The sequence below is a fragment of the Rutidosis leptorrhynchoides genome, chromosome 11, assembly GCF_046630445.1.
Source record: "Rutidosis leptorrhynchoides isolate AG116_Rl617_1_P2 chromosome 11, CSIRO_AGI_Rlap_v1, whole genome shotgun sequence".
Taxonomy (NCBI): Eukaryota; Viridiplantae; Streptophyta; class Magnoliopsida; order Asterales; family Asteraceae; genus Rutidosis; species Rutidosis leptorrhynchoides.
Genome location: NC_092343.1, coordinates 407,795,284 through 407,806,764, shown reverse-complemented (window position 1 = coordinate 407,806,764; position 11,481 = coordinate 407,795,284). Strand labels below are relative to the sequence as shown.

At 33.6% G+C, this 11,481-nt stretch overlaps 2 protein-coding genes across 2 annotated transcripts; both read right to left on the bottom strand.

Annotated features, from left to right (window-relative positions):
* Nucleotides 1-1,773, bottom strand: LOC139877114 (monolignol oxidoreductase AtBBE-like 15). Its single transcript, XM_071864532.1, has one exon. The coding sequence runs from the start codon at nucleotides 1,763-1,765 to the stop codon at nucleotides 182-184; it is 1,584 nt and encodes a 527-aa protein (XP_071720633.1). The 5' UTR covers nucleotides 1,766-1,773; the 3' UTR covers nucleotides 1-181.
* A 1,622-nt stretch (nucleotides 1,774-3,395) lies between these two features.
* On the bottom strand, nucleotides 3,396-4,226 carry LOC139876197 (uncharacterized). The gene has a single exon (XM_071863491.1). It carries the CDS (start codon nucleotides 4,224-4,226, stop codon nucleotides 3,396-3,398), a length of 831 nt encoding a protein of 276 aa, XP_071719592.1.
* Nucleotides 4,227-11,481: the final 7,255 nt, after the last annotated feature.

The window sequence follows — 11,481 nt, the reverse complement described above, 5'->3', positions numbered from 1 at the left end:
TAAAGCGTATATTGAATCTTATTAAGCATATCAAATGTCAATTAAATAGTCTTTAAATTATACAGTATATCTTAGTAATGTGTGGATGTCATATCATACATCTCTTTCCTTCAGGAACAGGTTTATTAACAAAAACAACAATAAAAATTATTAACAGTAATACAATTCCAACGCGCATTGCTCATAGTTTAAGAGGTGGGATGCTTTGCTCAAAAAAGAAGAAATTGTCAGGATCAACCTTAGCTTTCACCATTGCCAACCTCTTAAAATTGTCACCAAAATACCTGTTTCCCCATTTCATAGCATCCAGATAACTTGTGTTTTTAGCATTTTCATTTTTACCCAAATCAAGATCCCTGTAATTCACATAAGTTGACCTTGGTTTCTTTGACACATATGGTGTCATATTCTCATAAATCCTTCTCATCCAACTTATATGTTTTTCTGAGTCCTCAATGTTTTCCCAATACTGAAAATACTGTATGTTATACAAATAACCTTTTCTATGTGGATATGGAGTTTTCGTTTTTTCAATCTCGCTCATCTTCCCACCGTGTGGATCCATTATAAGAATCGATCGATCATCCTCCATACACCATTTCCATACATCGTTTAATCTTTCTTTAGGTATCGGTTGTTTCACGTAGTCTGATTTACCATTAATGTATTTTCTCGTCTCGGGTTTCCTATCTCTTAACACATCATAACTTCCTTTTGGATAATTTGCAAAATAAAGTATCGAATCAATCCAACTCATTTCAGTGCAGTCCTTTTCTTGTATCCCCAATTCAGGAAAACTACTTTTTAACGTTTTAATGAGCTTATCAACCGTCCCTAAAAACATCGAATTGAATACAACTTGAACTGTTTTGCCATTCGAAACTGTTACAGGTTGTATGGCAACTCTAATGAACAAATCTTCACTTAATTTGTCTCCTATGTTCTGCCACTTGTCAAACAAATCCGAACCACCTTGATCTAAAGTCTTGTAAACAGTAAAAACCGTAACTTTTTCAGGAACGGTAACAAGATTAACTTTCCAAGCTACAACGACGCCAAAACTACCACCCCCGCCTCCTCTAATTGCCCAAAAAAGATCTTCTCCCATTGACTTTCGATCAAGAATTCGCCCGTTGACATCAACTATTTTGGCGTCGATAACATTATCAGCCGCTAGACCATACTTTCTAACCAGAGTACCAAATCCACCTCCGCTTAGGTGTCCACCGAGCCCTAGCGTTGGGCAGATGCCAGCTGGGAATCCAAGATTTTGACTTTTTTGGGACACCCAATAATACAGTTGACCGATCGTTGCACCAGATTCAACCCAAGCCGTTTTCTTACTAGAATCAATCGTAACAGATTGCAGTTGTTTAATGTCAATAACAACAAAAGGGACATTATAAGATGAAGTATATGAAAGGCCTGCATAATCATGGCCACCACTTCTGATTCTAATTCGGAATCCGGCTTTTTTGGCACAAAGTACAGCAGATTGTACATGGGAATATGACAAAGGTGTGATTATAACTATTGGTTTGGGTGTATTAGTAGAAAATCTAAGGTTGACTATTGTTGACTCAAGAATAGATGAATATTGTGTGTTGCTTTGGGGGAACACTTCATTTGAGTTTGTACCATTTGAAGTTTGAGATAGACATTGAAGGATTTTATCTTGTTGTGTAGCTGAATATGTTGAAGTGAATAAAAGCATGAGAACTAGTAGCAAACATGTTATAAATTTAATGCTAATATTTAGCTCCATTTTTTATTTTTAGGCTACACAAATGCATGAGTTTGTTTTCTTGAATTAGCTAAATGCGATATATATAAGGTGAAGGTGATATTTACCAACAATGGCAAATGGAAATTAGCACCTTGTTTTTAATTTGACTTTGAACTTTTCATACCAATCTATTTTGATACTTGTTGATAATATATTTTTTTATGGAATACATTTTGTTTACGTATTGATAAAGAGTTGTAGTCAATTTTGTGTTCGCAGAGTATATATGTTCATGAGCAAAACTACGTTCTAGATACTTACATAATGCATCCAGTAGCCAATTTTGAACGAAATTACTAAAGTGGGAAGAAAAAGAACCATAAGTTTCACTAAGAAGGTCAATATATATAACATACAAGGTAAGTGGCGAACTCAGCTGCCCATTTTTTTATGCTGAATGAGATACACACACATATCAAAATCAAAATAGGTGCAATACATGATGCATAATCATCAAACTCACATCAAAATCAAACTGACTCGGTATATCAAAAAGCAAACACCAAACCCTAAATAATAAAATCAAGTCACAAGAATGTCCTAAATAGCGACTGGTATCAAGAGTGATTATTATTACATATATGAGTAAAACAAGTACATCTAAAGATCATATGCAACACGTTAACTAATCGTCCAGGTTTTAATTATTCAATTTCAATATGACATAATAACTTAAAGAACAAACATTCAAACATAGACCAAGTTGATAGTTACTTCTCTCCATTTAAAGTCACGGCCATTAATACAATTTACATGTGATGGTAAATATATCTTGAATTCAGATGATGAAGATTTGTAATTGACAATGGAGATGATGAAGATTTAGGGTTTGAGGGTGAAACTTGAGAATATATGAATGAATTATGCTAAGTAACTGAGTTGTGCAACTTGAAAGCAGACTGCGAACATGATTTGAATCCGTGGGCTGCCCGATTTTTAACTATAACTGACTGTTCTTTTCCCACTGGCGGCCACATCATCGCCAAGTAAAAGCCACATCATCATCATTTTTGGACAATTGTAAAAATTAGATTACATTTCTTGGTTTCGTATTTTATGTTACCTTTTTGAGGATTCGAATCATTAAACATTCATACATTTTTAATAATTATGATTGAAATCCCCCCTTATTGAATTTAAATTTGAATTTAATGTGAATTACACGTCCATTTAAAAGTAAATTAAATGTCCGATTGTGAATATTGATTTTCCAAATTGAACTTATGATTTACTTATAATCATTTAAATTGGACTACTTATAATCACTTAAATTGGACTATTAATTAACAATCAAGCGCGTAATTAATAGTAAGTCGTAATTTACACTAAATTTCGATTTCAATCAATAATAACGAATAAATGTAAAAATGTTTCATGGTCAAAGTGCACCAAACGATAACATAAAATATGAAAATAACAAAGAAGAGTAATGTATTTATAATTCTTAAGAAAGGATGATGACTTTTTTTTTTTTTTTTTTTTGGGGCAAACAAGATTTTATTAAATACCAACACAAACACAAGGCTGGGAATATCCATGCCCTCAAAACAAGCCCAAAGGCATACAAACCATCAAATGCATACAACATACAGAAAAACTGTAAAATACACTAATCTTTCCAATCAATGCCCCATATGCTAGCAGCTCTGTTGACTACCTTTGACTTTTTGACTTTCAAAGTCAAAATCTTACACTTGATAAAATCTTGGATCAACCTGCATACTTCTTCTTCACTCCTCTTCTCAGATCTAAACAGCCTGCAATTCCTTTCATGCCACAAAAAGTATACACTTGCAGCTAATACCATTCTATTGATGATATTCCATATATTACATGAAAACGGGTAATCAGACAATCTTTGAACAATCTCTGGAAGATTATCAGGAATACCTTTGAATATCAGTTTGGACTTCATACCATACCATACCTTTATGCTGTAAGAGCACTGAAAAAATAGATGCCTTACTGAATCCACACTGTTTTCACACAGGACACATCTATATACATTATAAGGGTACCATTTACTCAATCTATCTTGAGTACCCAATTTGTTAAGGACTGCAAGCCATAACACAAAAGCATGCTTTGGATCAAAACCTTTGAACCAAATAACATGATGCCATACCACTTGAACTCTATTGCACCTAAAGTCAGCCCAGACCTGTTGAGTAGAAAATGGGACTTTTTTGCCACTATTATCAATCCATGAAACTTTTCTCCTGCCATTAACTAAATCATACCCCACATGAGGCTTGATTTTATTCCTTAATTCAAGCATATACTTCCAACCCCAACTATCATTAGCCTGAATATCCCAGAAACTAGTACCTTTAAGCTTAATCAAATTTACCCATTTACTCCACAAAGATTCTTCTTGAGTAATAATCCTCCATACCTGTTTAACAATAAGAGTTTCATTCCACTTACCAAGAGGCCTCATTAACAACGTCTACATGGTAATGATGTGATGCTAGTTACACAATATTACTGCAATGACACACATTTTTAAATAGTATTTCTTTTTGGGTATAAACTGAGAAACAAAGGCATCTAAGATAGTTATATTATCTTTGTTAACAATTTAGGATACTTACATTACCTTTTCGACCATTTCCGTATTATTATTACAAGTGAGAGTAAATCAAGTACAAGACCATATGCAAGACGTTTCCTTACAACTAGTCATCCAGGTTTTATTAATTACATTTAAATATGACATAGTAATTTAAAGAACGAACATTTAAACATAGACTAAGTTGATAGTTACTTCTTCTCCATTTATAGTCACTGCCATTAATACAATTTACATGTGATGGTAAAAATATCTTGAATGCATGTGATGAAGATTTGTAATTGGTGATGGGGATGATGAAAATTTAGGGTATGAGGGTGAAAATTGAGGGTATGAATTAATTATAGTATTACCTCCGTCTCTAATCTATTGTCTTGTTTTGACTTTCAAGGTCTTTTTTTTCTTTCAACTTTGATTTTAAATATTTTTGTTTGTATTATATGGTATCAATGAAATTTATATCAATATATTGGTTTTTGAATATATTTTTTTATGTTACAACACTCATCAAGTATTGTGTAACACATAAAAGGTAATTTAAATTCAAAGTTGAAAAGAAAAGACCAATAAAGTTAAAACATGACAATAAATTTGAGACGGAGGGGGTAAGTAATTGACTTGTACAACTTGAATGCAAATCAAGATAATGCGAAACCGGAAGCTTTTAACTAGTTATTGATTAATTGATAACATCATTCCATGTGAAAAAGGCTAGTCTATCTTCAATAAGGAATGCCAAAGTCTATTGACCCGCGTCATCACATCAAAATTTAGAAATCCCCAAAAAAAACGTTTAAAGTTAGTCAAACTAATAAATACGGAGTATATGGTTACATTTTCACAATTATTTGTTATTGTTACTTGAACATTTTAGGATATGGTCAGACAAAAATATACTCCTATATATGGTTACACCTTACATCACTTTTTTTTCGCATAACAAAATGTCATTTCAACAAATAAAAACTTCTTTTAGGATATGCTTGAATGGAACTCTATAGAATATTTAGAAGCTTTTAGTTTTTGTTTTTTTTTTGAAAGGCAACAAATTTTATAAAAGCACGAAGCGAACAAACTGGAAGTACAACTCGAACCACAAAGACACGAGACCTACTAAACAAATAAAATTACATGGTTGTTGCAAAGAGAGCAACCTAGCTAAACAAATGAGATTAACCAAATAAACACGAAAATAACACTACAGTGACTCACGAAACATTAAGGTAGTATGAAGGATTTGTTATCCATGATAACCAATCGAATTTTCTTCTTTTGTCCCTTGTTGCAATCCACTCGAAGGATTTTATTTGTATCTCATTTAGGACCATCGGGATATTCCAAGATTTACCTTGAAATATCGTTTTGTTCCGATTTTTCCAGATAAGGTACAAACTAATCCATTTTGTTGCTTTTAGTTTTTGTTAAAAAATTGTTAAAAAACTCACATATAATTGAAAAGTTTCATTTACGGCCCTATTATAGGAGGCAACATCAATTGTCGATTTATTGGCGACTTAACAGCCGCTTAGAGGCTAAATTGAACTCCATGCTTGATTTAAAACTCATGGAAACTTGCTCTTACCATTTTCATGGCGTCTCCATTTTATTACTTTTTATCATGTATGTATCTACTTTATTCTTTTTATTTATTTATCTCTATTTATTTAAATTATTTACTTTATTCTTTTTTAGTTTGTTTTATTTTATTTTATTTTCTACTACTTTTTGGGCCGGGGGTTCTATTGGAAGCAATCTCTTTATCCGTCGAACAGAGAGAGGGAGGACTTTCTCTACTCTTGTGAGTGTTTCACTCGGGGTGGAGAAATGATTCCTCTTTATTCTAGGTGTAAGACCCGAATATTTGTAGTGTACATATGTGGGAATAAGATACAAGAAGTGGGGTTTTTGTTGTACATTTAAAAGCCTGTGACAGATTCCTTTCTTTTTTATTAGATATTTAAGAGGGCATAATGGTCTTTTCACTTGGGGGTCGGTTTAGGCCACAAAAGGCAGATTGGTGGACTCTTTCAAGTCCACAATCTTATCTTCATTCTCTCATCTTCAACCTCAAACCCTAGAGTGAGAAAAATGAGTTTAGAGAGAGAAAGCTTCATTTGGAGAAGAAGAAGCTTGAATCGATCGAAGTCACAAGAGTTAACGTTGTTCTCCTCGTTCACGGCTACGTTGTGGTAGTATTGGTAAGTTCCAATTCCAAGTTTTTATTATTTGATTTGATAATCAATTTGGGGTTTTAACTTATATGTTCTTGAGATAACCCAATTAGTTCATTAATGGAAGATTTGAAACTAGTAATCGGGTTTATTGTTCATGTTGACGGGTTTTGGGTTAGTGAACGATTTAGCTTTGTTTAAAGCTTGTAAATGGTGTATAATCACTAGTATTAGTGATTATAGAAGTGTTGGAAACTATTTGAGTACATTTGGTTGACTAATTTTGTGATGAGTCAAAATTAGGGTTAGTTGGTGATTTTGGAATCGGTTTTCGATTATGTAAAGTTTATTAACTTATAAGTGTTAAGTTAAGAAGACAAACTTGAATTAAAAGTGTTTTGGTGTCGAAATTAGCAAATGTTGGAATTTGACTTTGTAAGGGTCAAAATGGGTTTTGTGTAAAATGATGCAAGTAATGTGTTTTGATGATGAAAACCTTGAGTAAATGAGTTGTTAGAACATAATCGCTAGTCGATTATGATTATGGGGATTTTCGGGTGAGATTTGACTTAGTCAAAGTGGAAGTAAGTGCAAATGGGTCAATATTGCACTTAATGGTATTTTGGGTATAAGCTAAAGTGTTTAGCTTATTTGTTTGTGAACTACTTAGGTGATTTCATTTGGGAGATTAGGAGCTCAAGCGGGATTGCTTTTCAAGTAATCGAGGTGAGTGGAATATTTATACGTTTATGTATATAATTGGGTTGCTTGTGTATGACGTGGATGTGTTATTCGGTAGAATACACTTCTCTTAGGCCACCTTGGGGACGGGGTGTGGGACGAGGGTTTAAGTTCGCTTGTGTCGATACCTCATATATATGGAATTTAAGTTCGCTAGTGTCGATGCCATACTACCTTTTCGTTGTTCGTTGAGGGTTTAAGTTCGCTTGTGTCGATACCTCATATGTATGGAATTTAAGTTCGCTAGTGTCGACGCCATACTACATTTTCGTTGTTCGTTGAGGGTTTAAGTTCGCTTGTGTCGATACCTCATATGTATGGAATTTAAGTTCGCTAGTGTCGACGCCATACTACCTTTTCGTTGTTCGTTGAGGGTTTAAGTTCGCTTGTGTCGATACCTCATATGTATGGATTTTAAGTTCGCTAGTGTCGATGCCATACTACCATCTCGTTGTTCGATGAGGGTTTAAGTTCGCTTGTGTCGATACCTCATATGTATGGATTTTAAGTTCGCTAGTGTCGATGCCATACTACCATCTCGTTGTTCGATGAGGGTTTAAGTTCGCTAGTGTCGATACCTCATATGCTCGGAGTTGAACTTGGGTACTAGTCAATGTTGTGAACATCCATGGCTTTCTAAGGGGGATTATTCCCTTGTGATCTTGTGTTAACCGGCGGTTTGTAAATACTCTTATTTAGAATTGCATTATGGGCGTGGCCCTTATGTTATCATTGTTGACTTGTTATACAATTGAATAAGTGATATTATGTTTTGCTAATCGTGCGTTATTTTGTGTAGGGGAATGCAAGTAATTGAATTATGTATGTATGCGTATAAGTATTGCACTCACTAAGCAATTAGCTTACCCTCTCGTTGTTTACTTTTTTTTAGGTTCGAAGGCGGACGTGGCAAGGGTAATGCTCGGGAATAGATGGTTTTCCCTTTTGATGCTTGCTTGGATCTCTTTTGGTTTCGACCTAGGATTGGGTAGTTTATCCCCAACATCATGCTCGTAGTTTTGTTGGAACTTAAACTAATGTGGTCGAAACTTACTTTATGTATTAAACTTGTAATTTGGGTCGTGTGGGCCCCGCTTCGTAAAACTAATTTTGTTAATTGAACGAGTTAGTTTTTCATATTTGAATATGTGGTTGAAAGCGTTTCGTCTAGAAGTGCCGGGAAAAGGTCAAACATTTTCGTGTAATTAACTTCCGGAGACAGCGGGCTGTCCAGGTGTTTTTGCGCGCCGCGCAACCACCTGGCGCGCCGCGCCATATACTGACAAATAATTTTTTTTTTGTGTTATTTTACGTAGGATGTTCGTGGTTTGGGTTGGGTTGTTACAAGTGGTATCAGAGCATGGTCTAAGGGATTTAGGTGACTTGAGTTAGTCGCCTAGACTTAGACTTTTTGTGTGTGCTATTATGCGGGACTTGTAGGATTACGGGTCGGTTCGGGTTTTAGTTAGTGCCTTAGAGTCTATCGTGTTCATTGCTAAACAGTTAACATATAAAAGTGTTCCTAAAAAAATCTCAAATTTTTAGATTAAGCATATTAAATTATTTCACTCATTACCTGTTTGAAATCTGATCAAAAAGGTTCAAAAATTATTTATTTTCTGTTCCGAGTTATATGTACGGAGTACTAATATTTAAACTTAAAAAGGTAAAAAAAATACTTTTAACAAATCTAAAAGCTTCATAATCGATTTACAGTTCAACTTTTATTTTAATCCGTCATAAACTTATATTTAATCTATATGAATGCTAACGAAATATCAACCGAGTATTACGGACGTTTACTAATTAAGCTCAAATTCATTAAATATTAATATGTTCTCTTTCTATATATAAACAGTGTTAAATAGCAAGTTTAACTACTAAAATAATATATTATATATTCTTAAACAAATAGATTATTTATATATTTACAAGTAATATTTATACACCTAATTATATATATATATATATATATATATATATATATATATATATATATATATATATATATATATATATATATATATATATAATAATAGTTTTTATTATATCGCATATAATTTTACATATTATTTCCAACAAATAAATCATATATTATTTCAAATAATATTTCAAATTATAATATTTAGATACATATGTATCTATTTACAAATAGTTATTAATCGTCGGGAACAGTCGAAGGTCAATTGAAACAGTTCAAAATTTTTGAGACTCAACCTAACAGACTTTGCTTATCGTGTTGAAAATACAATATCGTATCGAGAGTTTGGTTCAAAATTAGTCGAAATTTTTCGGGTCGTGACAGTACCTACCCGTTAAAGAAATTTCGTCCCGAAATTTGATCGAGGTCGTCATGGCTAACAATAAAATTGTTTTCATGACGATTAGGAGTTGACAAAATAGAGTTTTATTATTTTTGATTAATATAGATAAAACGATTCGATTACTTGAAGAGTACGAGTGAAGCTATTGCAAAAGAGCGAAGTGATAAAATTAAGGTTCGTCTTAACTTTTGACATAGTCATGGTGAATTTCCAGAATTCAAGGAATTTAAGGAAATCTTCTAATCAGAAATAAAATGAAATAGCACGATTTATTAGCAATCTTTTGGAATTATGGTAGAACAAGAATATCAAGGAAATATTTCCGTGATATGCTTAGAGATTGAGTAGAATGAAAGAGTCATGTAACATGACACATGATGATGGTACTGTGAATCATCACATTCCATTAGAAACTCAACATGACCTACCGTAATATAATGACGTTGATCAAGTGTCATTATACTATACTAGCTCATGCTTCAGTTCCCAACACTATTTCGATCAAAACATTCATATTTTAAATTCGAAGATTTCAGAATTTAGATACTAACACAGTTTCTTTTATGTTGTAATGCAGATGTTACGGAGTGATAAATGATTTCAGATAAGGATAGTTGTGAAAATATCTCCAGAAATATGGAGGATATTTGTAACATCCCGCGTTTTTCCGTTAAATTTATTTTTAACACCGTCTTTTTCTTTTAAATAATACCTTTCGTTATTTAAACTCGTAGTTTCCGTTGACTAACGTTCATAATAATTCCGTCATTTAATTATAACATCTCTCGTTAACTTGCGTTTTAAAATATTCGATCGGTTAAATCCCGCACCCGCTTTGAAACTCGAGGGACCGGAGTTGCCAAATGGGCAAACTAGTTGACTAGGTCAACTAGTCAACCCATTTCATCCATTCCATCATCTCCCTCATCCCTTTTCTCTCCATCTCAAGAACACACACACAAACCCATTCCATTCATTCATCATCTAAATTCAATCTTGGAAGCTCACAACAAATCCGATTACATATTTGGAATCCTCTCTTCATCCTCTACAATTTGATACCAACTTCACCTCGTTTGGGTAACAATTCTAAAACTCTAGATTTCTCTAAATTCGTGTTTTTGATTTGAAATGGTGTTAGTTAGTGTCTATGGCTCGAGTCTAACATGAATATATGTTTGGTTTGCTCGATTTGTTGTTTTTGGAGTAACTAGCATGAACTTGAAATGGGTGTGCTTAATCCTTGATTTTGGATGAGTTAATGTTGTTAGATTGTTAAAGTGCATGTTTTAATTGTGTTACTTGTATCATTAGCTACATTTTGATGTGTTGGTTGATTAAGAAAACTTCAAAAACCCGATTAATGATTTTGTGATGTTTGACTAGGGTTTGGTAGTTTTTGACATGAACTTTTGGATGCTTAAATGCCATGGAATGTTAATTGTTAGTGTTTAGTAGTAATGTATGCTTCATTACCTTCAAAACGGCATATAAAATGTGTGAATTGGATTCCCGAAACTTGAATTGCAATTGATGAACTTGAAACCTTGTTTTGGAACGTTTAACGAACTTTCGACGAGATTTTGTTGTCTAAAATGATAAATTTGATTCAGGAAATGTATCTAGTTGTGTTCCTTGTCGAAAGAGCTTTCCGGTGATATAAAATACATGTCTTGATTGTTTGCGGATCATAAACTAGGATTGATTGAAGTTTGGCTCGTGTCTTGTGTTTTCTGCAAACAGGATCTGTAAGCCTTTTGGGACGCCGTCCCAACATCCTAGACGCCGTCCCACCCTTCATATTGGGACGCCGTCCTGGCAATTGGGACGCCGTCCCACTCTTCATATCAGGACGTCGTCCTGGAAATTGGGACGCCGTCCTGATAC